The sequence below is a fragment of the Corvus cornix genome, chromosome 5 (assembly GCF_000738735.6).
Source record: "Corvus cornix cornix isolate S_Up_H32 chromosome 5, ASM73873v5, whole genome shotgun sequence".
NCBI lineage: Eukaryota > Metazoa > Chordata > Aves > Passeriformes > Corvidae > Corvus > Corvus cornix.
In genome coordinates this window covers 5,322,890-5,350,244 of record NC_046335.1, presented here as the reverse complement: position 1 = coordinate 5,350,244, position 27,355 = coordinate 5,322,890, and the positions used below count along the sequence as shown (strand labels likewise).

The 27,355-nt window shown below is 47.0% G+C and overlaps 1 protein-coding gene and 1 long non-coding RNA gene across 2 annotated transcripts in view; one reads left to right on the top strand and one right to left on the bottom strand.

Moving 5' to 3' along the window:
- The window catches only part of SIX4 (SIX homeobox 4), an 11,213-nt gene extending 1,230 nt beyond the window's left edge, over window positions 1–9,983 (top strand). The window contains exons 2-3 of the mRNA XM_039551786.1: window positions 995–1,683; window positions 4,110–9,983. Of these exons, the coding sequence (XP_039407720.1) occupies window positions 995–1,683; window positions 4,110–4,906 (1,486 nt within the window). The 3' untranslated portion in view covers window positions 4,907–9,983. The remainder of the gene's footprint in view (window positions 1–994; window positions 1,684–4,109) is intronic.
- LOC104687318 lies at window positions 8,700–27,355 on the bottom strand. The gene is made up of 5 exons (XR_002045222.3): window positions 27,055–27,355; window positions 23,614–23,701; window positions 21,805–21,893; window positions 11,956–12,036; window positions 8,700–11,562 (listed from the first exon to the last, which is right to left on the bottom strand). It is a non-coding gene; the product is annotated as an uncharacterized LOC104687318 (long non-coding RNA).

The window sequence follows — 27,355 nt, the reverse complement described above, 5'->3', positions numbered from 1 at the left end:
CGGCGCTCCCTCTGTTTTGAAACCTGACTCGGGAGCGGGCCGGGCTCGGGTTTCAGCGGGGGAGCGGGGCCGGTTCCCGGGGCTCCCGGCCGCGCTGCGGGGCGGGAGAGCGGCCCCGGCCCCGCTCCGCCCGCGGCTCGGCCTCGGCTCCCCCCGCCTGGCGGTGGGGGCGCGGGCAGGTGGAGGTGACCTCCCTGCTCCCGCCCCCCGCCTTCCTCCGGGAAGGGACGGGAAGGGGGGAGAAAGCGCGGGGAGGAGGGGAGGAAGGGAGCGGGGAGAGAAGGAGGGAAAGCGGCCGGCGGAGGGGGCCCCAAGGCATTTCTCAACCAAGGGCGCGATTGTGCCGCCGCGGCCCCTCTCCGCGGGATACATCAAAGGGCGAGGGGGGAGGGAGGGGAGAGCGACCGAAAAATGCAGCCGAGGGCGGACCAGTCAGCGAAAAAAACCCGGCGCAGCCCCGGGCGGAGGCACAAAGGCCGCCCCCCATCCCTCCGTCCCTCCCCCCGGCCGCCGGGCACTGCCGGAGGTGCCTCCGCCGGCACCGGGGCAGCGCGGGCCGGGGTCTTCCCCTTCCCCCGGGCCGGGGGCGGCAGGCAGAGCCCGGAGAGTCCGGCGGCGCTTCCCGGCCTTGCCTCACCTCCCAGCGCTTTGCCAAATGGCCGCGGCCGGTCTCACACGTGTGGACACCCCGGGCCGGCGGAGGGGGGCCCAGGCAGTCCCCTTCGGTCGCCGGGGTGGAGGAATTTATTTACAACTCCGTAACCCAGTCTGTAAAGTTTCTCCTCGGCGAGTGTTTGGTTTGATGTGTTCTATTCTAAGAAACCTCCTCCCTTGGCTTGAATATTCGTTTCAAGTGCCTTGTAAAGAAAAAACACAGAAAAAAATTATTTGTGGAAACTCTCACGTACTTGTGTCAAAGCAAGAAGTCCCCCTTGGTTCAGAGATCCTGGCATGCTGTGGTAATGCAATGTCATCTCTCCGTCTTTTCCCATAGCGAGTCAGATGGCAACCCTAGCACAGAAGACGAATCCAGTAAGGGGCGAGAGGATTTATCTCCCCATCCACTCTCCAGCTCATCCGACGGCGTTACCAGCCTCAGCCTTCCCAGCCACATGGAGCCTGTCTACATGCAGCAGCTTGGAAACACTAAAATAGCCTTGAGCTCATCTGGTGTCTTGTTGAATGGGAACCTCATGCCTGCCAGTACCTCTCCTGTCTTCCTCAATGGTAGCTCGTTTCTTCAGGGACCCAATGGCGTCATACTCAATGGACTCAGCGTGGGCACTTCACAAACTGTTACCTTAAATTCTCCCAAAACTGCATCGAGTGTCGTGAGCAATGGGGTGTCCATCACTGACATACTGTCGTCATCATCGTCAGAAGATGTTAAAGACTTCAAACTCCTTCAGGCTTCAGTCCCCAATGCCACAGCAGCCTTCAGCCCTAGCAACATCCCGGTCACTTTCCCAGGATTGATACCGAGCTCGGAGGTGAAAAGGGAAGGCGTAGAAACTGCTGCTTCCCAGGATGGAGGCTCTGTAGTTACTTTTACTGCTCCTGTCCAAATAAACCAGTATGGCATTGTCCAGATCCCCAATTCAGGAACAAATGGCCAGCTGCTGAACGGAAGCATTGGTTTTTCTTCTCTGCAGCTGCCTCCTGTTTCTGTGGCAGCTTCACAAGGTAAAAACTTTGCCTCTTGCAGTAAGAGGTATGAGAAAAAGTTGGAATCAGGCACACTTAGCATTTTAGAAGCTGTGGTCCTTTTCTTCCGAGGTATCAACATTGTATCTCAGCCATGGCCACACACAGAACATCAAATAATACCGTTTTCCTCCCTTTATAGTGGGTTATGCTCACAGGCAGACTGTTAGATGAGGCTGAGCTGCTCTGTTAAGAGCATGGAAGGAGGTCTGGTAATTTACACCCCTTTCATCTCATGCTGTTCACAGAAGTCTGTGATACGAGTCTTCACAAATATCTGTAAATTTTACATGTTTCAGTAATTCAAAATATTCCCCATTTGCCACTGAATTCTTTTAATGAGAAGGTTCATAAAAATGAAAATTATGGCAGCTGGAAATTGTTACCATTGTTGTTCTTGTGGTGGTTGTTTTGGTTTTTTGTTTTCTTAATGAAGGCATTTCTCAAAAATACATTTTGAATTACTGTAGACACAACAAGACCAAGCAGTTGCTTGTACATTTTCTGTTCCATAATTAAGAAAGATTAAACTTGAGGGAAACAATAGACGTAAGCACTAGCTCGTAGATATAAAATGTGAGGCTATTTGGATAAAACTGCCCTCAGTCCAAAGGAAATATGTCATCACAGGTTCATGTGCCAAGTGTGCAGGCTCCTCCCCAAGTTTGCTTTAGAGTTGGTCTTAACATACCATAGTCTGAATCTTGCAGCTGGTCAGGAAGAATCCCAGGGAGCACAAACCTAGTTCTGGATCGCTTTTTTGAAGCAGGTCAGTTAAAAAGCACAATTGAACATCTTTGTTACTCATTGGCCACTGTATCTTTGATTATGAAAATGATTAAATTGGAATGATTCTCTCTAGTTTCAGGAGCTGTGAATACTATGATGAAATTCAAATTGTGCTCGTGTGCTTCTTTGAATTTAATGTGTATAGGGTGTGAATTATTCTTGCTGAAGCACGGGGAGGAACACTGAAGCTGTGCAACCACATTTCAAATGGGTGCACAATTATAAGGTCCTAAAATGTGGCACTCACAGGCACTGTTGGTACATGGTTTAACCAAGATTAAAGAGAGAAGACATTTAGTCTAAATGCCACCTGTAATTACTAAAGCCACTTAATCCACATGCTCCAAGGCATAAACAGCCAGCAAAGGTGAGAAAGAGAGTTCTGTCTTTTAAGTATTGTAGGACTATTGTATTTAAAAGTCCTAAGATTTGTAATAAGCTCTTCTCTGACCATTTTCCCCATTGTTAAAGATACTGGTTGCCCACTGGAGAGTGATCCACCATATCTCTGGTGCAGAGAGAAGTTCTGGTTTTCTTGGATGGATAGCTGGCTGCCTATTCCAAGTGAAGCATGCTGCCGGCTATTTTGAGTAAGCCCCAGTAAATAATACTGACAGGTAACTTCAAGTTGCCTGGCTTTATTATTCTAGTTTACCCTTATGCATAACATCTTCCCAAAAAAATCATCATTGATTACCTGAAATTAATAGGGAGCTAAAATATTCCTCATGTGAGAAATTAATCTTCAGTGCTGTTCTAAAAAATTCAGCTGTGTCCAACTGTAGTGTCTTATAATTAAACTGCTTTTGAGAAAGAGAGGTGTTCCAAGTGGGACTCAGTCCCAAGAGACAGTATTTCTTATTTTAGGAATTACCATAATGACAACTGACATAGCATGTCCAGTGGAAACAACTTCAGGTCATCTCTGGCCACCTCGTCTTTCTTTGGCTCACTACAACATCACACGAGCAGTGCCATGGCTTTCAGCAAGGGCAGGCAGTGCTGGTGACTTTTCACAGCATGGTGGATGCAGTAGGGTTAGGATTTGAGAAAAACATGATAAAGCAGGTGAAAGGGAATAGAGCTGAGTGCTTGAGGATTACCTAGTTAAACCAATAGAAATTACCGGTTTTTCGTGTTTTCTGTGCAGGTCGGCTCGGGCAGGTTCTGCCCAGCAGTGGTGGATTTCATGTGACGTGTCTCCAGTTCCCACACACAAGCTGTAGTCTGTCACTGAACTATCTTTAATAGCTTCTCATGCTTCTATTCTTAGATAGAAATTGAGTGGTGGCAACTAGTGAAGGCCAAAGCACATTCATTTTAGTCACATGGCTGGGGACTGTTTGCCCCTTAATGAGAGTCTGAAAGATAGGTGCTCTAATAGACCAGAAACTTTTTTTTTTAAACTTTCTAAAAGTAATTTCTATTAACAGCATTGATTTCTTTACACCAAGTTTTCTCTCACCTGCTACAAAAATGTTCAGCGTTGCATGGAATATTTGTGTGTGTGTGTGTGTGTGTGTGTGTGTATACTGCAAAGGTAAAAAGACCAGGACTGCATAACACTCTACCAACTGTAATCTCTGTTTTCCTTTCTCTTGCTTCCCTTTGCCTAGGTAATGTTTCAGTAAATCCCAGCACATCTGATGGAGGAACTTTTACAACTGAATCTTCAACAGTGCAGCAAGGAAAGGTTTTCTTCAGCCCCCTCGCTCCGAGTGCAGTGGTTTATACAGTTCCCAATTCAGGCCAGGCAGTAGGATCTGTCAAGCAAGAAGGACTGGAAAGAAGCCTGGTGTTTTCTCAGTTGATGCCAGTCAGTCAGAACATGCAACTGAACGTCAACATGTCTTCTGAAAATATATCCAGCGCAGGACTCCAGTCCCTGGCCTCCTCATTAGTGAATGTAACGCCCTCACATAATTTTTCCCTCACACCACCAACTCTTTTAAATGCTGCAGAACTGAGCTCTGGTATCTCGGAGAGCCAGTCCATGTCATCGCCCGTGACCAGTACCTCTACAGTGATATCTATCAGCAACACTAACTATGCAACCCTGCAGAACTGTCCCCTCATCACCAGTCAGGATCTGTTGTCCATTTCCACAGCACAGCCCGTGCTTGGAGAAATAGTTTCGACAAGTGGAGACCGTGTCAGCCACCCCCCTGCACAAGTGCACCAGGATTTTGGCAGAGAGCACAGGTTAGTTCTGCAAGCCGTACCCGATGTCAAAGAGAATTTCTTACCTAATTCTGAGAGTAAATCAACTGGCAATTTACTGATGCTGGATTCCAAATCTAAGTATGTTATGAGTAACATGGTTGACTCGGTATGTGAAGAACTGGAAACGGACAAAAAAGAACTTGCCAAACTGCAGACAGTTCAGATGGATGAAGTTATGCAAGACTTGTAACTTCTTTTTTTTCTTGCTTTCTGTTTTTAATAGATAAGTCTCCTATTGAGGCCCTAACAAACACTGAGTGAGGTGTTTGTAGGGTTTTTTTTTGTTTGGTGGTTTGTTTTTTTTTTTCATTTAAAGAAACCAGAAGAACATTTAAGTGGTCTGAATCGATGTACAGAGGAATCTCCGGCAATGGAATTAGGTTGCTACACTTGGTTTGCATGCAGTATTCTCTTTTAAGCAGATTAAAGGAGAAAGGAAATGGCCAGGGCAAGTACTGAGGAATGGGTACGGGTTTGGCTACCAGATACTACCCTGAAAATGTAACTAGACTCTCCATAGTACAACATACTCTTAACAGTAAGTATACACTCCTAACTTCAGACAGAAAACAAAAATCTCACTCCAAAATCATAAAAACAATGCAGTCATTTTTTTTCTGTTTACTTCCAGTCCACGGGCATTGAAAGATTTCTAAGGAACTCTAGACGATACCTCTCCGGCTACTTTTATGTTGTTTGAGGTTAAGAAACAAAATGAAACCATAATATTGTTACTGGTATGTTTGCTTTTTTTCCAACAGACTTGCATTGAAACCAAAAATCTCACATCAATCATGTACAGGTTTCTAAATGCTACAGCTAGCATTTTGTCAGTGCACCAGAAAAAGCATCATTTGAAACTCTAATTATGCAATTCAGAAGCTTTCTATCCAGTATGAATGTAAATATTGTTTCAGTTCCTATAAAGGAGACTTTTTTTTTAATTAGTACAATGGATTTTATTTATGGTTTATATTCCCTTTCACTTTAGACACAATGCATTGAAAAGGAAAACGTTTTCTGGTTGTTTAATTTATTTTATTGTTTGAGCAGGAAGTAAGCGTAGTTATTTCTGACAAGGTTTTACTTTTTTGTAGTTTTTTTCAAGCAATAGACTGTAAAAGTAAAATGTTAATCACACTGAAACTAGAAAATTAATTCCCAGTCTCACAAACCCAGGAGGTCACTGTTTCTACCCCCTTTGTCTTTGTGTTCAGGGGTTTTTTTGTTTGTTTTGTTAGTAATTTGCGAATTAGTTGAACCCTTTTGTGTATTTTTTACAGAATTCCATGTGCCTTTCTTCCTAGTGGCCTTATCTTTGTTACTAAAGCACAGTGGCAGGAGGAATAAAAACACTGATTTGCAAATATCCGTCCTCAGGGCCAAATCCTGATGCCTTACTTCTGCAAGTAGACCCACAGACTTGGGTGCCCCTGCTTGCACGAGTAAGAAGAGTTTTAAGAGTCTTTTGGACATCGTGGGTGACATTTCCTGGCAGTGCAGAGAGCCAGGGATGGGTCCTCCTGCACCACGTCAGCAGGACAGGAGGACTCTGCAGAGGGACCGCGGGCAGTGCCCTGGTGCTGAGGGAAAGCACTTGGCTCTGGCCTCAGGCAGATGAGCAGGAAAGGTTGGATGGGCAGGCCAGGGAAGGGAACCCCATGTTTACACTGGCCTATTGGCCAAACAGCCCGTGTGGGAGGGCTTCAGCTGCTGGTAGAGCAAGGTCCCCATTCAGGAGGGCAGTTGAGTGTGTATTTATATATATCCTCCCAGGACAAGCAGCCTGGGGGCTGATGGTGGGAACTGCAGCTGCCCAAAGGGCTCTGGGAGCAGCTGTGGTCCCTTCCTGGCTGGGGATGGGTCTCCACACCTTTCTCCCTGGGGACAGCAGAAGCAGGTGGGCACTGGGCAGGTGGAACAGATCTTAACCTTTCCTCCAGAGGAGTTTTTGTAGCATGGAAAAGCACATCCTTTAAGCTTTAAAATAATAATAATAATTCAGATGTACAAAAATGACATGCTGTTAATCTTTGTGGGTTTGGTTTTGTTGTATTTTATCCTAATGTGAATATATACAGTAACTAAAGCATGTGTTCATCCTCATCAGGGGCCTGGTCTGAAGCCTTTGGAAGGCAACAGGAAATGTTCTCGTAAGCTTCTGTGGGCTCTGAATCAGGCTCAGGACAAAACAAGATCACTTGTAAAGGACAAAAAAAAAAGGAAAGGAAAGATAATTGAGGTGGCATATCCCAGTGTGTTTGTCTTGGCTTTAGCTGGTTCCGTGGAAAGCTTTTGGGGAATGAAGGTTTTTCCGTGTGCCGTGAGCGCGGCATTGGCATTCTCGTAGTTTTGCACTATATTGCGTATTTTGCAAGGCTTTCTATGGAACCTTGAAGCTGAGCTCTGTCAGTGAGCACTGGAGTCCACGCTGTGAGCCAGAGTCTCCAGGGCTGCAGGGAAAAGTGCAGGGAAAGGGAAGAACGAGTGTGCAAGGGGAGCACTAGCAGCTGTACGGAGCTGCTAATGCTCTGCAGGCAGGAGCAGCCCGTCAGCAGTTGGCTGTCCCCACATGCTCCCAGGCAAACAGGGTGTTTGAGGCAAGTGCTTTAAAGCAGAGATTATCACAAGCAGGACATGGAGCTCTATGTTCCCCTGGCACAACTTTCCCTGATGTTCCCGGGAGCTCCGCGTGTGCAGGGAATCGGATAGTCCAGAGTTCTCCTATCCGCTCTGCTTGTTTATCTGTTTGCTGGGCCCCAGCACAAGCAATCTGTTTCCCACCTCTTCTTCACCCATGTGACTAAGATGGTGATGACAGTAGCAGTAGCTGTATATGCTTTGCATGAAATCATTCAGCCGTTTGGAAAATTAGAAATACCCTGTATCGCTGTCATTTTAATGGAGAATGTGTACTTGGCTCTGAAGGAGTTGATGGTGGATTAACATTCGGTCTGTGAAGCTCAGACTATATTTGGAGGCAAGCTAGGGAATATTTCAGAGCAGTTGTTGGTGTGGTCATGTCTCATAACTGAAAAGACTGTGGTGTTACAACAGTACCTGTTACTTTACTTTTAATTTTTCCTTCTTTGCATTGGTTGTGTTGCTGAGGCTCTGAATTCCATGGCTTTGCAGCACAGTTGATGTGAAAACTGTGTATGTTGTTACAGTGTCACGTTTCTTGGAGTGTCTGGTACTTCTAATAGGAGACCTCCCACTCTTCAGTGGGAGTGGAGGATGTACATAAAAGCAGTGTTTTGGGACAAAGTAAGATTAATCTATTCTAGTCTTCCAGATATCGAGTAACTTCTTATTATCTTTTACTCTTTCTTTCTTTCTCCCATTGAAAATAAGTGTCATTCCCTCCAGATAATGTAGTTATAATCTCATGTTTTCTGCAGGTACATATGCACAATATAAAGACTCATTGCACGGTACAGTGTGTTTAAAATAGAAATTTAAATAAGTAGTTTTACTCCTTCAAGGGTAAGTTTTTATTTTGTGGCCCTCAGGCAGGCAGGCTAACTGCTCTCAATAGACAGTACTCAAAGCCCTGAAAAGTGTCCAGGGCCAGATCTTTGGCTGCTGTAAATAAGGCATTGTTCCACTGATTCCCAAACCAAGGATTTTTACATGGTGTTTAGGGGATTTGGATGCTGGTCTCCCATGCATGGGAAGGCAGTGAGTGTCCAAGCCCCACAGACAGCCCTTATTATCACATTCTGTTGTTTAAATGGAAGGTATGTCTACCTGGCATTCTTCTGACATTCCTTCTCTTCCCTCCCTCTCTGTTTTGGATGAGAATAAAGGATCATTTCAACTTCACATATGTTTGTAACTTCTAAGTCCACTGAAAATCTTACAGAAAATATTGCCAAATTCTACTGCTTTTCTGGTCCCAGACTCAGCTTTGAAAAATATACCTGAAGTTCAAGCAAATTCTTACAAAGCATGATGTTGAAAACCCCTCTCTTCTTTACTACTTTTGATTAAAGCTGCCTCTGTTACACCCAGAGTTTTGCAGGAAACCAGAAATAGATTAGATTGAATGCTCTGTGTGGACAATTTGCAGCATTTGCCCTGTGGTCTTACCTGCAAGGACATTTCAGCAACATAAATCACACACACCTATTGGCCAGGTCCTCAGCTGGGCTAAACTAGCACGTTTCCATGGACTTTCATGTCCTTTCATGCCAGCTGGGAATATGGTCCATTCATTTCACTGGTGTTAGGTCAGGGATGGATTTGGCCCCGTACACGGTGGCAGCACAAACCAGAGCACAAGGCTGACACTTGGGTAGAACCAAACAGTCACAGTCTATCAAAGGATATACCTCTTCCCATTTACTGCTTTCCCCTACCTGTGGATACAGGAAAACTCATTCAGAAAGTGACTTTACCCAGAAGTGAGGCTGGGAACTGTTGTTATTACTCTGTCTGAGATTGATGTCAATAATGGACAGGTTCGACTTCAAATCCTGTAACATCACCTCAGTCACGATTTTCAGCTAAATAAATCAGGGTGGAATTTGGCCCTGTGTGCACGGGAGCTTTTCACATACATAGATTTCCAGTGTCTGTGCACTTTGTAGCAAGGGCAGATGAACAAGAGGGTGCGTCCCTCCAGTATCATGTGAAATACGTGTGCAGGGCTCTGGGGGCATGAACTGCCCAGTGCTTGTGGTCGAGAAGAATGTCAAATCATCAAAAAGAATAGTAATTTTATCATTCTGAAAACAAAAATAATGTTCTTTTTAAAAGCAAGGATACCTGAAGTCTTCCTTTATCTCCTAGCAGTTATTATCTTGAAGGATATTTTATACCTTAGTTGTATGTTTCATATAATTTAAAACTTGCTTCTTAAATTTCTGAACTCAAGGAGGGGGTGAATCTTCTGGCTTTCAGGATTCACATTCAGAGGATGTTTGTTCTTTTGCTGCATGTACTGTTTGTCCAGAACTAACCAGTTATTTCTCCAATATGGGTTTTATTGTGCCTTACAACAAATACGAAATTTAAGTGGAATGTACGCATTAGAGGAGGGAATAATCAAGAAGACTTTACTGCACTGTTAGGTGATGCTGCCCCAGTGTGTCATCAAACATATCTGTGCTTAGTTACCCAACCAAAGAGATCTAAAGTATGTATGTTTGTTGTACTGTAATAGGGGTTTGTGCCTGGACAATTAAGTGTTTTATTTGTATTCTGAGATGATGTGAACTTATTTTTCTAAACACTATACTGAATAAACTTTATATTTATACACATCTTGTGTAAATATTTCTGTTTGCATGTCATGTAAGGGCTTTGAATTTTGAGTTAGAAAAGCAATCTGAAGTAGAAACTTGGCTTCTAATGACTCATCATGAAAGGTGATGGCAACTGGGAATGCCTGTGCTGGCCAGGGATTTGATCTAAACCCTATTTAAGCAAGAATGAGACTTTCTGCTGACTTGAGGGGGTTTTGTTGGAATTCTAAAATACTAAATTAAAACCCATAAATCTTATACCTCATATTGAACCTATTTGTATCTCAAACCAAATTTATACCATAATTAGTTAGATACTATTAAAATCTATTTCCACCTGCTAGTTAGGACTAGTCAGTATTTATTTGTGGCTCCCATGACATTGGCATGCTAGAAAGCCATGTCAGGGGCTTTTATTGGGTAGATATATTCCTATTTGCTGAATTCCTGTTTGTTGAAATTTTTCTTTAAGATGTTTCACATAGTGTCAGACTTGGTTTTGGCAGCCTTTTGAGAACAGCTTGAAATGTTATGTTCCCCTGATATTAAAGGATTTAAACACATTACCATATTACTTCAGATCTGTGTTCCAAGTACCAGGATTGCCTGGTTACGATTTTGATGCCAAAATGAACAACAGTAAATCCAAATAGACTAATCAGCGCAGGTGAAATAGTTTCCCTCACTGATGCTATATATACCTTAGAGATAATTAACAGCCTGCACATGCCAGCAGGAAAACACCCTTCTACCCCTTAAATTGTGTTTAGGCCATGGGAAGCAAGGTGAGGTCTGAGAGGTTTGGGTTTTTTTAATAGATACAGTTAAAAAACATGAAATCCATGATGTTGTTATTCACTAAGACATCACCTTAGTGGTTTTCACCATTCCTCCACCTTTCCCATTCATTGCAGCTGTGTCTCACTCGCTCCATGCAGCTCAGCTGGCAAAGCACAGGGAGTCACCTCCCAGCCAGGGGAGCATCTCCCCTCTCTGCTTGAGGCTGATCCGACTCTGCAGCTGCCAAAGTAAATCCAGTTACCCGGGATTAGCCCTAAGGTACAGCCAACCGCCTCGTTGCCCAATTCCTTTTTCCTTCCCAGAAGCAGCGCGCTCACTCAGTCCTGTTCGCGGCGCTTCCCTTTGCCGTGCTTTGGTTCTGCCTGAGCAGTAGGTCTGTGATGATATTTTCCTGTCCTGCAGATACCAAATCCCAAATTGATCCCCAGGCAGCAGCTCTGCCCCAGCTTTGCTTGAAGCAGGAGCAGAGGATCTAAAACCATCCTTCAACACGGCTGGGAGTAGCTTCTCTCATTTCTCCCTCACGATGCAGCCGGGGGAAGGAGCACCAGGACCACCGCTGCTGGGCTGGCTCCAGCCAATCCCTCGGGAAGGGAATTCTGGCTGTGCAGCCCCCCACGCTCTGGATGAAGTGCAGGGGTTTGAGAGCAAGCGAGAAGCGGAAAGTCTCGGCAGCGTATGCAAATGTCCAAATTCTCCCTGAGCAGCCACCCATGCGGTATGCAGGATGAATCATGTCCTAACGGAGCGCATTCCTGCTACTTCGGAGGGCTTCGCAGATGTGTTCCAGGTCACCCTGGGCGAGAAAACCACACACAGCCACTGTTCCTTCTTCCCTGGCAGCCCGTGCACAGACGGAGAAAAGGGGGACAGCACCTTTGGAAGGATGGGCAGCTGGCTCCCCAAGCCCCCGCCTTTCACACAGGACCTGGGGGTGCTGGAGGGAGGATGGGGAGCTGCCAAGGCAGTAGCTGGGGTAGAGCTGGTAGTAGGAAGGCTCGGGGAGATGGGTGGTTTCTCTTGATCTAGCAGGGAGACAAGCTGGGAAGGGAGACAGTGTTGGAAGACAGCACTTACTATCCTCTATATTTGTCTTGATTCTTCCCTGGTGCCAGATCAGAAGGGGATTTTGCTGCTCCAAGAGGCAGAGGTTGGGTCAGTAAAACAAGATTTTAATATGAATACTCACAGCTTGGAAAGCAGAGGTCTCCTTCCAGGCTGCATCCCCTCTTGTGGAGATCTCTGGCTGCAGAAAGTTCCGGGCTGGAATCTTAGGCCAGTATATGGATACAGATCACATTTTTAATATAAAAATACATTTTAGAAGGAAAATGATTCCCAGAAATAGGAATTCATCTGCCAAGCAACGTGCACGTAACTGACTTCACACTTAGAGGTGCCAGAAAGTTCAGGAATGAGACCAACAATAAAAACCAACACACGTGTGAAAAATCTACAGCATTAAAGCCAGATTCAATAAAAATAGCACCTAGTTTATATGCTACAGAAGCTGGCACACGCCTGCAAAAGCTGAAGGAAAGAGATAAAATGTTCAGAAGCTGCACACAGTCCAGAGGAACAGAGCAGCCCTGAAGCAGTGCTGATGGTTACTCAATAACCCATGTACTATATTCTCCTGTGTAAGTGCTTTAGTTCTTCATCCTGCTACTTCTCGGGCAGAAAGACACAATTTGGAATACTTGAGGCTGATCAATAAGCTTTGTTGTGGCAGCCAAAGTGCTTTGTGATAGACCTGGTGTTATGAAAGGGCTCCCAGAACGTTACACCACATCATTTTCTTCCCTAGTCTGCGCACTGACAGCCAGCGATTTCGGTGTTCGTGGTATCCCTTACACTGCCTGCAGCTGAAAACGCAGCCCCTCCCCTGAGGCCCTTACAGTGCACAGAAATAAAAGCAGGCTGGGAGGAGAGAGGAGAGGGGAAGAGGGGAGGGGAGGGAGGCGAGGTGATGTGCCCGGGGCAATGCAGGCAGTGGGTGGCACAGGCAGGTTGCAAAGCCAGGTCTCTGACTCCCCCTGTTGCTTTGCCCACTGGCTCACGCCACCTCCTCGGGAGCCCAATCCCGCTTGGATGCGACGTCCCCTGACAGCAGCGGGAGGACTTGCTGCTGACACCAGAGCTGAGCTTGCTTCTTTCATTTATTTACTGTGCTTACAGCCACCTCCTCATGCCGACCAATAGCCCTGTTGATAACTAGACTGGCCCTAGACCAGCATCCCTGAACCTCCAAGCACTCAGCCTCCAAAAAACTGCTCCCGCCCGCATCACCGCGTCAAGGTGATGCACATGCAGGCCCTGGAGGACTCCAAAGCCACCTGCTTCCAGATCAAGGCAGTCTGAGAAAGGTTTGACTCATCTCCCACCAAGTCCAAGGAGCTGAGGAAGAAGGGAGAAATGCTCAGGGTAATGAGGAAGGGTTAGTCCAGAGTCTGAGCTGTGCAAGCTCTTCCATGTCCTAAGTCAGTGGTTTCTTAAAAGAATACATTGAGAACAAATGACAATTTAGATGTTATTCACATCCTTGTGAGATGCTAGTGATTTTGCTCTTTACTGCTGCTTAATCAAACCAAGGCAGGCCGGGGGATCAGAAGGCAGTTCTAAAAGGCCACCCTCAATACCATCCGAAGCACAATTACAATGCACATACAAATATACAAGTTGTCTGTATTAAAAGACATTATCTGTTGTGTTGTATGCATGCAGGTGGATGTGAGCACTGACGGCTTAAGACTAAAAAAATAATCTTAATTTTGAGGTTCACTATGAAGCTGTGCAAGAGGTGCAGCCTCTTCTCCCTCTTGCAGGCAACATATATTAGAACCTGGTCCCAAAACTCCACCACAGACAGGTTCAGATTTCCTCAGAGCCTGTGGCAGAAGAGCAGCAGCGGCAGCAGGAGCTGACTGCCCTGTTAGTCCTGTCCTTGGAGGAGAGGCAGGCTTGAGCAGTATCAGTAAGAGAGAGCTGCAAACCCTGGGAAGGTGATACCATCTGCATTTGGAGGGATTTAGGCACATCACACCCCTATGTGGGGAGTGACATCAGCTTCTGCAGGCTGCTATAGCCCTTCTCCTCCTCTTTCCTACTGGTGTAGTGGTGTTCTCCCCAGAGCTTCAAAACATCGAGGTGTTTTTACTTCTTACACCACCCTCAGGGTTTGGTGTCCCCCAGGTTTGCCAAGAATGCAATGAACTCCAGGCCAGAAAAGTAAGACTCACTTCTACACATCACCCACAAGGACAAGGACTGGGTGCAAGACCACAGCAGGCCCAGCCTCCAGGTCAGTGAGCACTGAGGGGCTTCACCTGAGCCCCTATGGCATCTTTCCCATGGTTTTTTTTTGCTTGTGACCTCCCCAGGACCCCCCAGATAAATTCCAAGGGGGGAATTTAGGAACTGCTCTCATTTGCCATCTTCCCCACAGCCCTGAAGACCTCTTGATATGAGGTGGGACCCAGGACTTCCAAAAACAGTGGTACCTGGCAGCAGGCTGTTGATAGCAGCCTATTTCGAGGTCTGGCTTTATCAGGGAGGGCCTGGAAGCACTCCCAGGAGCACAGGGCATGCTGCACATTCCAGGCACAGTGGCCTTGCACTGACCAGCAGTGCTTCAGGATGCCTGGTTCCAGGACAGAGATCACACAGCACCAGCCAGCCCCCCCCACAGCTCCAGGACAATTCACTGGCCCCATACAGGGGTGCCAGGAGGACATTTGGCACCTCCTGCTACACTCAGCAGGTCTCAGTAAACCCCTTCTGGCCTCAGTTTCTTGTAGCTGTTGTGGGTTTTTCCCTTGTGCAAACCAAAGGCAGAGTTAACCTGAGCCTCAAGCCAGGACAGCTTCATCCCATTCCTTTGGAAAAGTCAGTCCCAGCAAATGAAACCACTTGACCAGTTGCTCATGGTTTGTTTTTGTTATCCAGTAATGGCAGCAAGCATTGCTCACCTGTACCTAGTGAGAAGTGCTCCTGTTCCTTTCAGATTTCTTCACCAAGACTGAATCTTTTTCACTAACATTTTGAATCAGTTTGGGTTACAAAAGCAAGACTTGTTTCAGGTGAATGATGCTCATGACAAAGAAGGAATAGTCATTTGCTGGTGGCCTGGAGGACCAGCCCCTCAGAATAAAGCACAGGGTAGAACCTATTTCTGTTCATCTCTTAACTATTCTCAGTTATTAGGGTCTTTTTAGAAGCCATAATAAATTAATGTGAAATAAGCAGCTGTTTTTAACATACTCATAGTACTGGAAGGCAGTAGGAGAGCTATACCTAAGCCCAAAACTAGACAACACTCCTGCTTAGGTTTTACCAGAGCCAAGCCCAGCAGAAGAAGTGCCTCCTGCCCTGCAAGCTCTACTCCCATTCCAGGCACCACAAGATCCTGTGTTTCAGGATCCAGGTCTCCACCCTGTGAAATTTGTGCAGAATCATCAGTTTACCTGTATTTAATAAGCACACCCTCTTCCAACATCCAAGATGTCCCTGCAAACACTGCCTAACGCCATGCTGAGTTGAAACACTTGATCAAGAGATTGTAGTATTTTGACCTGGAACCACAAGACAACCCCTGTTTCAGAACAATTTCCCACCCATCCAAGGGAGACTGTGCCCAGATCACATTTCCCCAGTTCATTGGGGCATGGAACAGCACCAAAGGCTGGCAGATGCCAAGCTGTGTCACATCTGATGGCTCTTCCCTTTCCAAGCAGCGGATCATGTCATCAAAGGCAACGAGGCTGGCATGACATAATTTGAGAATCCCACTTTATAGCCAGTAGAAATCGAATCCCAACAAGTCTGTCAGTAATGATATATTCCAGATAATACAGGATGGAAATCTCCTGGCCCCAAGTCTCAGTCTTATACTTAAGCAATGCTCTGATTTGTCAACTTTCGCAATTTATGTGCTTTGCAATATTAAGTAGATGGTGAGAGAGGGGAAGTAGGCATGAGGATTACGGCCACAGCTTCCTGTTCAACTTCATTCTTAAGTTCCCAGTTTTAAAATAGAGAAAAAAAATTGGAAATACTGAAGGTCTCCAAGCGAGAATATATATAAATTTGGGTATATCACGTCTATCTATCTATCTATCTATCAATCAGCATTTTATCTCAAATCTGGTCTTGCCTCATGCTCTCCAAACCTTTGGGTCTGATAGCACCGTGTGCAACAAGACACTTCAGGAAAATAAACAAGGGTATAAAATAGGTGCCATTTTAGAAATAAAATTAATAAATGGTCTACAAAGTCAAGAGAATATGCCTCTGGACCCAAATTTTCATAAATTTAAAATTAGGCTTCTGCATTAATTTTCTAGACTACTGCAGTATTATCAGTAAAGCTGATTTTTAAAGAAAAAACTCAGTATAACCCAAGTTAGAGAAACATTTCACTGACCTAAAAACAACCCCTCAAAAAAATCATACAAATGCATTTCTTAAAAATCAGCAGTTGTAAAAGTAGTTCTGTTTTTAAGGAATTCAAGTAAATTTATTCTACATCCCTGTGTAACACAGGCAGGATTTCCAGAGCATCCTGCTCCTGGCAGCTCTCAAGACTGACAGCACAGACCATTCCATGCCAGGTTACTTGAGACCTCAACTCCACACCACACTTCAGTACATGTCTGCATACAAATTGCATTTTGGTGTACCCATAATTATCACAAGCAAATGGCTCCCAGTTGTAACAAATGGTTTTCAGCTGAGTTATCACCCATAGCAAGGACCAGAGGGGCTGTGGAAAAGGAGACAGAAAAGGGAGGGAAACCTTCCTGGTGTGCCTTGTACTAGATGCCACCCTCAGCCCTGGCCCAGGAAGAATCCAAAGTGTTTGTTCTCCCAGACAAACCAAATAAATTTTGGGATTTTTATTTGTTGTAACCTAACAAGGTGTTGCAAGAAGAAAAATCACTGGGCTGCTCAGCTCATTCTGCCTCTTAAAGCTTTGGCCTGAAACAGAAACTTGAAAAGTTAATGGTGGTCTTCCTTCAGTCCTGACTATAATGGGTGTTAAAATGTTCCAAATACTTGTATTTTTTGCAAAATAAGAGGAAGCACAAAGAGAAAGATGGGTTATACTTTATATTTCAAGCCCTACTCAGAGGCAGCTTGAACTGTAACTATCCCAAGATTAGCTGATGTTAACCACTTGAAACCAAAACTCCAGTCCCTAAACATCTGGATTTCCATCTCCCCATCAGGACAACAACAGTAATTTCCTTCTTTGTGGCAAGAGGTACAGCTGGGCTGGGATTCACTCATCTGGAATGGCACAGTCAAAATACTGAGGCTAGACCCTAATGATCAAACATATTTACTTATATGAAATATGTATTTAAATTTATAATATATATTTACATATATTAAATATTATGTTTTCATATGTAACATATATTATATTATGTATTTTATATTATATATACATAATGTATATAATGGATTGTTGGATGCTATGAAACTTTCCCTGTACACAACTGCTCAGAATTGTCCTGGGTGCTCCATCTCTCCCTAAACTGTGCCAGTGCCTCTCATCTCCCTACTCCTGCCCACTTCCTGCACACTGGCACCAGGAGAGCGAGTGGGGCATGACAGTAGAACTCTGCCCTTCTGTTTGAGGAGGCCTTTACCTCCCCACTTGAGTAACACTTGGCCAATTCTTCTCCTCTTCAATCCACGTACAGAGAAGGGAAATTTTTCAGAGAAACATAGAATGGTTTGGGTTGGAAGGGACCTTAAAACTCATCCCATGGGCAGGGACACCTTCTGCTAGACCAGGCTGCTCCAAGCCCCATCCAACCTGGCCTTGAACCCTTCCAGGAGTGGGGCAGCCACAGCTTCCCATTTTAGTTGAGTCAGGAGGACAACTCTTCACCAGTGGTGATGCAGCAAAGGCTGGACACTGCTTTACCTCCTGGCAATGCATTTGAAGAGCCATTCCTAAAACAAACTGCTCCTTTCATTGTCTGTCTCCCAAATCTACCAGCACAGCTCTGCATCCTACAACACTGTCACCCTTCCTGGGTTCCCATGGGTGTCACTGACCCACCCCACAGAGCTGCCACAACTTTTCTGAGCAGCCACTTCTACCAGCAAATAGATCACACTCGCAAATCACTGCCTGGAAAGTCTGCATGGTATGTGGCTTAATTTTCTTTTCCATAATATGAAATCCAATCTGAAATGCACAGATTAGTTTACTAATCTGTGTAAATCCTATTAATAGTACTTACGCTGCTGTGCTCCCATTCACATTCTAACAAATCTGTTTGGACTGGCTTGGTTTCCCCTCATCTCCTGCAAGATCTTCACACCTGGTTGTGGTCACGTCTTCACAAAATAGCTGGCCACATATGGAAACTTGTGCTTTGCAGTCATCTCTCATATTTTAATTCATGTCCCATGGTCCATCATGTTCTGGATCAAAGCATTAGTGCTGTAAATCACCATGGTGCCATCGAAGCTAAAGGGATTATACAAAGGATCACACAGCTCCAGTGTGGAAGGGCAGAGCTTGTACCCTCCTCTCTCCCAGCATCTCTGGCTTCTGCGCCTGCTCCCACTGCACCCTGCCCCTCACAGCTCCCTTGGCACCTCAGTGACTCCATCCTGCCCTGGGCACCTGGCCAAACACCAGCAAAGAACCTGCCTGCAGGGGAGAGGTGATGGCCCATCTCTGGAGCCACTGCCTGTGTTCACGGCAGCCCCACACACATTCCCTTGTCACCTGTGGGTTTAGGGTGGCACACCTGGCACCTGGGCTTGTGACTGCCAGAAGGAGCAGCCTCCTGGGTGGGCTACAATCCCACGAGCTCAGTGCGGACTCTCAAAGAAAAAGCACCCTCTGCTCTGCTACAGAATAAACCATTCTCTGTTTGAAACAACAGTATTTACTTTTCTTATAGTGGACTCCAGTGGCTCCCTATGTCACAGTCACAGTGAGAGGGATCAGAACCAGGAGAGGAGGAGAGCAGGGCTTTCATGCCTGGCTCCAACTTCCTAATCAAGCTGTGCATTAATTAGCTAATCCACCTCCACGCTGCTGTCCCTTGCGCTTCATTTCACCACTGTCCTGAAGTCCTTGTAGCCGAGCACCTTCCACAGCCTCAGCATGTCCCACAGCACACCAGTTCCATGTAGAGCCAGGGCCACGCTGTTCCCATGGGCTGAGGGGTCCTTGCCCTTGGGCCAGCAGGAATTTGCCAAAACCAGCCCTTGGGAAGGGCTCTGAGCTGCTGTCACTCCTGACCTTGCAGCTTCCCAGCACCTGCTAATGCATTCCACGTCGTGTGCCAGGCAGAAGGGGGTGGATGCAGGACAAGGAGACACCCTGCCAGGCAAGAAGCTCCCCAGACTTACCAGATGGAAAGTTTTGATGGAGAACAGAACGCGGAAACTCTCAGGTGATGAAAGGAAAAAGATCTACTCTAGATCATCGAAAGGAAGGGGTTTGGTTTAAAACTGCATTTACACAAATTCACAGTAGGACAAACCCACTCCTGGTCTCCTTGCCAAGGGATCCCTGCTCCTTGCATGAGTCTGTTGGCTGCACAATCCCCACCATCCAGCTCTCCCCAGTTCCCAGGGCCAAGCACAGCTCTGAAGTGCTTTCACTGACCTCAATAAAAAGGCCAGACCTACAGTGCCAAGGCAGTTCCAGCACAACCCTGGATACATTTCCAATGGTTTTTCTACCAGAATGTGAAACAAATTATCAGCATAAAAGATTTGTGGCTCTTCTCTTTCATTCCCTGCAGCTGAACTGCCTCCACTCCCTATCCAAAACCATATGGATTTTCTCTCATCACTGTAGAAACTTTTCAAGGTCAATACAGCTTCACTCTCTCCTAGTTTCCCCTAAAATGGTTTTAAAGTTTTAATTACCTGAATAATTCCTGCTGGTTGACTTGAGTGTTAGCTCAGGAATTGTTTTTAATACCTTAGTTTTGTGGAAGAAATATTTTAAAAGCGTTACCCACACTCAAGAAATTTTCCCCAAGTTCTCTTTTACAAGGAGTTCTTACTTGTTACCTGTGTTAAAGCTTGCCTGTAAAACAGCTGTTTGTTTACAGACCTTTACCAGACAGTTGTGAGATATTAAAATGCCACAGAAAAAAAAAATTAAACCAAAAAAAAAAAATAGAGGAATTTTTAGAGTGAGAGAGACAACCAGCCAAACACAATATGTGGCCAGACAGAATCAGAAGTGCTGGCTTCAGAACAAACCCAAGAGGCATCAGACAAATCGCCCCAGCTACGGTGGTAAGGGTTCACCAGCAAAAGGAATACACAAAACAAAATGGGGGGAAGATCCCCCCCTTCCTCCTCTGCCTTACCCCCAGAAGACCATCTGACACGGCTGATGCCTCCGGTGCATGCAAATGTGCCACTTGGGAAGGGCAAACAGGAATTTTGCCTTCGGTGTCCTGCCCGCCCCACCCTGTGCGGGCAGACCTTAGGGAAAGTGGTGTTTAAAACGCTAAAGGGTGAGATAAGAGCAGGGGAACAGCCCATCTCAGCCCTTTGTACATCCACCGGGCTCCTTTGTAAAATGAGTGTGATTTCTACCACCCTTGCTGCAGAGCATCACGAGCCCATGGCTGGAGACCTTGTCCCAACATCCAGCTCGTGTGTGCTCACAGTCAGCCTGCGCTCACTTGTCCCCCTGAAAGAGCTCTTTCCTCTTGGATGTGGCTATAGGGGACAGTCACAGTCCCTCTCTCACCCTGCCTTTACTGCACAGCCTGACCAAGCTCTCCCAGAGGTTGGCCTGCAAAAGGTTCCTCGTCCTGATGTCAAAACCTGTGTCACACCCATCATCAGCTGGCACACAGTACACCCTGCAAGAGCGCCTCTGGTTTTCTGCACCCAAGGAGCTCATCATTCACCTTCTCCTCCCTGCTGCTCACAATCCTTGAATGAACACGCAGGAGAGCTCAGCTTTGCCAGGGATGTACATCCAAAATGTGAACTTAACTCACAGCTGCTCTTAAATCCTGCCCAAGGACAGACTCACGAGTGCTGGTTGCTCGTTCTCAGGCACTATCTGGGCTCTCTGCCCCTGCCTGTCCCCAGGACAGAGGTTTCTGCCTCTCTGTGGTCTTGGCAGAAGTAGCCATGTGTCCCCTCCATGGTCATTGCTGCACCAGTGCACTCTGCAGGAGCAGGTGACTTCAGCCAGGACATCACGTTGCAAATGTGGTTACAAAGGGTTTTGCTATGGGGGGACAAAGGTCTTTCGGAAGGATAAGGTGGATAAGCAAAAGAAGTCACCTCTGAAACCTCATGAAAGCTAAAATCCAAATCAGCCTTTGCAGCCTGGCTCATCCCAGCTTCTGTCTTCAGAAATTCAGAGTTCAATTTCTGCTACAAAATTGTAGTGTTTTATTCCTGCAAATTGCTGTAGCATCTCCTGCTTCCACACACCAGGATGTTAAGGGAATACTGGCATTGCCTGGTGTGATTGTGCTCTGGAGGCAGTGACAGAACAATTTCTATACAGCTTCCTCCACATCAACCCTGCAAAACCCTTTTTTGCCTACCTGGAATGTAAGTTTTCTATCACTCTCCTCTATCTCCAAAGCTGAGTTGCACAGGACCCCATCTTTAGGGAAGCCTCATGGTGATAAAACTCCCTTTCAAATGAATTTTAATAGAACTATTTATAATTAATTTTGGCTGCTGTGTAAAGGATCACAAATCCTGGCCCTTGGTGTCTCCCAGTCCTCCATGCACAGACACAAATGAGCTGCCAACACGCTCCTCAAAGCTGCATCCTGCTGCTCAGAGGTCCCACTGAGATCTGCATGCTTGGGAAGAAATTATAGGGGTGCCAGCAACGGCCATGACCACGTTGTATTTAAAGCAGAGGAATGCTTTGGAAAGTGACTGTGTACAAAAATAATTGTAAAAAACCCCAAATTTTTCATGCCATCCTCATGCTCAGCCTAACAACTCCAAGTGCCCATCTATTACAACTGATAATAAAGGTAAATTTCTACTACCACGACCTTACCTCAAGAAGTGCAACCCCAAGTGCATTCACAGATGTGCTTTGGGAGCGAGTGGAACTGTTGAAAATCTCCCAGAACTGAAAGAACTTCCCTTGAACATGAGAAAAAGGGGAGGGGAGAAAAACACAGTCAGTAGATTAGGCACTGATCTGATCCACTCGGGGCACAAAGGACATTAAATGGAGCTGAAACTCAAATTTGATGAAGCCAAGAGAGAACAAACCTGGGTGTAATTAACCTACAAGATTCATGGACACAAGTTATCACAGAGACCAAGAGTTTGTTCCTGAAAACGTGGAAATAGATACATTTATACACACACACACCTGAACATATATAAAAATATGTGTATAACTGTGTTCTCTCAGGGCTGAAAAGGGCTTGACAGCACCATTCAGACTTTCCCCCAGCTCCAAGACAAGATCAAATAGACGTCGGTATTTTCTGACAGATGTTTGTCTAGACCTGTTTTTAAACAGAGAATCTCCCACCTCCCCAGGCAATTTATTCCAACACTTCCTTTTCTTCTTTGGCTTCACACACACAAGCACAGGTATCTTTATCTCAGAGGGTGAGCGGAGCAGCCTCTGATGGCTCGCACATCAAAAGGCTTTGTGAAGTCATTTCTCATGGCAAGACCTTTCTTGCAAATGACGTACAAGCCCAAAAGATCCCATCGTGACCTGAGGTGACAGGCTGGGCTTGGGGGACCAGCAGATGGGGCAAAGGGAGCAAATGGGAAAGGAGGGGGATGTTCAGTCTTTTCCTTTTTAACCCATTAGGTTTTTCTGCCAATGAGACCAATTTTGTACATTCCATTTTTAGACTCAAATATTAAGATCCTCTCTTTTTTGATAAAACAAATACACTTTTGGCTTCTTCAGCAGCCATGTTGGAAGAGATGCTGTCCTGTCAAACTTCACTAAGGCAAAGGAGGGGATGAGGAATGAGGCTGTGCAGCTGGAATATGTAAATGGCAGGATGGAGAGTAGCACTTTTCCAGCCACGCTGGATATCTATTACCTCCACTTTTGGACTGACAATGCACCAAATGTTTCATTGCCTGGGGCCTTACAAAGCTGACCAGCTTTTATAGCTGAAAGCACTAATGTAGAAAGGCAATTGGGAATTAATTATTTAATGTGGTTCTCATTGGTAGAAAGCTTCCACCCCTCCTGCATCTCAGCTACCATTATACATATGTTGCTTTCTTCAGCCTACAGTGATTAGACAGCAGAGGAAAATGATGGCTAAATCCTGTTCCCACTTGCAAAGAAGTCCATTAAATCAGCAGATTTGCATTCAATAACCAAGGGCACAGTTTAGCCCCATACTAGGAAAACATCGTTTATGAAAAAAAACATAAACAGATTGCGGCATCTTCATTTCTGAAAATAAACCTTGTACCTCTGCTCCCGAATTCTCTCTCTGGCAGGCAGAATATTCCTACCTAAAAATTAAAATCCACGCAAGTAACCCTATCTGTAGGAAATGAGACCAAGCTCCCTTTAATTTGGCTGTTTGGATGTCTCACTGAAGCAGACAGAAAGGTATATCCTGAATCCACTGCGTGTTGGTTCAGCTCCAGCTTCTCCCTGATTCTCAAGATAAGCATCTATTTCATTTAGAGCCTTTTTAGTTATGACCTGTGAAGAAGCAAATGTCCTTTTGAAGATCTCCCTGCAACAGCTGCATGCCAGAGACTCCCGGCCAAGTTACTTGAAGAGCTTAAGGATCAGGCCCCACGTATTTAAAAAAATAAAGTGTAAAAAAAGATTCTGCAGTGGAGCTGAGAAGGAGCATGAACTTACCTGTCAGTCATGATACGTGGGAAACTGGTAACTTCTTCCCTGCAGTCACCACCTCCAGAATCATTCCAGATAAAGCTCCAACAGGATCCTGCTGAAATTCAACATAGTGAATTACACCAGGAATTAATTTATTGCAGTGTGTCATATTTTTCCAAACACAAAATATATTTGGTTTGCTTTTTTTTTTCAGCTCTTCAGATGAAAGAAATACGGCTGTACAGATGTGCTTTTCTAAGATCCAGCGGCATGAAACCTGAAATGCCCCAGCAAGATTCAGGAGCTAGTTTTAATCACCATGGAAGCATGACACTTTTGAAGGTCTATGAAATTATACACCCAGGTCTGAGAAAAGTAAACTTATCCGTCTGGGCAGATCTGCTGATAAACAGAGAAAACTCATTTTCTCCTGGAAAGCTGCATTATATGTTGTTTGAAAAAATAATCAATTGTTAGAGACAGGTTTATGCTGGGAAGAGAAAGGAGAAAAAAACCAGCGCTGGCAGAGACTTTGTTTAAGGGAGAAGGAAAAGCAGTGTGAAAGCATTCCCTGCAAATTCAAGAGGTGGAAGAGAAGAGGGGCTGAGCATCTCTCAGGGCCAGACAGAGCAAGGCTGGCGACGACAGAGGCATATGGAGACCCACCCAGGGTGCAGACAGAGTAGAGGACCCCCAGACCTCGGCTTACGCAAGGTGACCTTTCCCCTCTCTAAAATTTCAAAGCTGGCGTTGCCGGCGCTGAACAGACTGTGTGCCATATGTAACATGACCTCAGCTCTGCTCTGCCAAGCCACTGATGGCATCACTAATGAGAGGTGAAAGGTCCTCTCCTTGCAGCCAGCTTGGAAACGCACCGGCACAGCGGGTGTGGGATGGGCCCCTCAACACTGGATCGCTGAAGGCGATCACTGCCCCCCAAGCCCATATTCCCACATGTGGGTGTCCCCTGACCCGACACAGGGATGCACACCCATCTAAAAGGGTATGGTGCCTCCTCCCTTGGCCCAGCCGAAACTGGCGCAATCCCCCATCAATGGAAATATTTGTTCAGTACCCAAATGCAAAGCACATAGGCAAACAGAGATTGGGATGTAAATCCTGTCCCCGGTCCAGCTGCCACCCTTGCAGCCCCCAGGCAGCACCTTGCTCCCAGCGTGGATCATGCATTGGCAGGTGGGGAGCAGGATTTGTGCTGGGGGATGGCACAGAGGGAGGAGAACTCCTGAAGTCCCTGCCTCGACCCGGGGAGGACCCCAAATGTAGTTTATATTTTTTTCCAAGCATTTTGCACTAAAATCATTACAATGATGTATTGCAGAAAAAAAATTCAAATTCAACTGTCACCCTCGCTGCGTTTTATATTTTGCTGTTGTTGTTCCTTTTTTAAAATAAGGGAGTTTGGGGTCATTTTGCAGTTTTCCCGGTGTCCAGCGCCCCCCTGTCCCCGTCATCACCTATGGCAGGGACGGATGGGACCTGCCCGCACGCCACTCCTGAACTCCTTGCCCCAGACACGTGTGGGGACAGTCCGTGTGAGTGTGGGTGGGTGTCACAGATGCGGGTGGGGGTGCACGCGTGGGTGGGGGCGGACACGTGAGTGGGTACGTGCACAGAGGGCTACGGGAGCGTTCACATGGCTCGGTGTGAGCACACGGGGGTCAGCCCACAGGTGAGTGGGTGTGTGCCCAGGGGAGCGCGGGCACGGGTGCCTGTGACACATGGGGAGCTGCACGGGGGTGTGCATTCGGGAGGGGGAGTGTCCCACACACGGGTGGGGAGTGCCCACGAGTGGATTTTGGGGTGTGGGCACACGGAGGGGCACAGGTGGGGGGTGTGTGCCTGTCGGTGGGAGCGCACAAGCAGGGTGTGTGGGGTGACACACTGGTGGGTGTCACAGCGCGGGCACGGCCTGGGTGCGGGCGGGGGCTGCGGTGCCCCCCAGCCCCTGTTCAGCCCCGACACCCCGGGGGGATCGGCCGGGCCGGAGCCGCCTCATCGAGCGCACGGCGCGGAGAAGGCGCCCGTGGTTTGTTTCGGTTCTGCGAGTGACTCATTCCTGGCAGATGTGGCACCGCTGAGGTGCAGCGCGGACCCACCCACGCCCTCAGTACAAATACCCCACCCGCGACCGTGCTGCTGCCTCCCTACGCAGGGCCAGACCCGGCGGGGAAGGGGCTGGATTTGCCCCTCGCTGCTCCTCTGCCGGGGATTCATTTTTACATCGCATCCGGCGCAGAGAGACTCAATTATTCGTTTCAAATATTATTCCGCCCCTCGCTCTCAACACACCCTCATCTTATAGGGGCGCAGACGAAGCTGCCCACGCGTGTTGGGTGGCGCTGGGACATATGCCGCAGCCGACCGAGCAGTGGCTGCAGAGGGGCAGCTGGGGCGTGTTTTTCTCCCACGGAGGACTCGCGTTCAGAGGGAACATCCTGCCGGCTGCAGGGAAGCAGCACTAGAACCCGCAGCAGCTCCGTGCCTGGTTTGGCCGCAGCCTAATTCCTGCTGCAGTATCTTATTTAAAAAAAAAAAATAAATAAATTAAGAAAGAGGCAGAAGTTGCAGTTAACATTGCCTCGTGTTACGGCAAATGCTATTTTGCTGAGAAAAGGGAGAAAAACAACGTCGCGAAAACTCGAATCGCCGCGCTAATACGGCGCGGCCGCTGCTCGCGTCCCTGCGCGCCCGCGGGGGCATCTCACCACCTCTTCTGCCCTCGGCGTGGGGATCCCACCCCCGTGGTGGGGCTGCAAGCCCGCCCGGCGTCACCGAGGGGCTTTGGGGCGGCGTGAGCAGCTGGGGATGGAGGGGGTGGGGGTCTCCCCCTTGGCCTGGGGGGACTGCAACTGGTGGGGGGAGCTGCGCACGTCGCGTACCCGAGGGCCGTGCCACGAACACGAACACGCGGGGGAGAGGCAGCAGAGCCAGAGCCGGCTGGAAGGAGAGCCGGCAGGCTTCCGTGCAGAAAAGGAGTTAAACCCCGCCGTTGTCCTTTGATTTAGGAAATGGCTCATCCAATTCAGTTCCAGATTATTCAGGGGCAGGCTGCCTCGCTCGCTCCCTCTCTCCCCACACCAGCCCAAACATCTTGAAGTAATCAGCAGCTGAGAACGGAGACGTCCCCCTGGCATCTCAGGTTAAAGAAGGAGGTCCAGGAAAATGTGGTAGAGCCATTACAAGAAACCTGAGATGCATTCATCAGAGACTCCAATTGCCATCGCATTAGGATTGATTAGAGACCAGCAGTACCGTAATGACCCGGAAAGCGGGGCATACGGGGATTATTAATATCAGACTTCTCAAAGAAAAAAAAAAAAAAAAAAAAAAAAGAAAAGAAAAAAACAGAGGGAGGAAAAAACAGAGGAAAAGAGGGAAGAAGCAGGAGGGAAAATTTAAAAAACAAAAGCACATCGCGGGGCTACTGCTCGGATGCAGACTTACCTGAGAGCACAGGCACCGGCAAGCCGCGTGGACGAGAATTGATCTAACTTCTGGGAAACAAAAGCAAACAAACATGGAAAAAAATCACCTCTGGACACCCTGAAAACGCCCGCTGCCATGCACGGCTCGCACAGAGACTCCCAGCGCTGCGACTCCGGGGCCGGGCGGGCCGTAGTTAGGGGGTCCCAGCCGGGCGCTCCCCCACCCGGGCCAAAGGACGGCAGTCCCCGGGCTGGCGACAGCAAGGACAAGTTAAAGAGCCACCAAAGAGGAGCAAGGAGACCTCGGTGGCTCGTCTCCT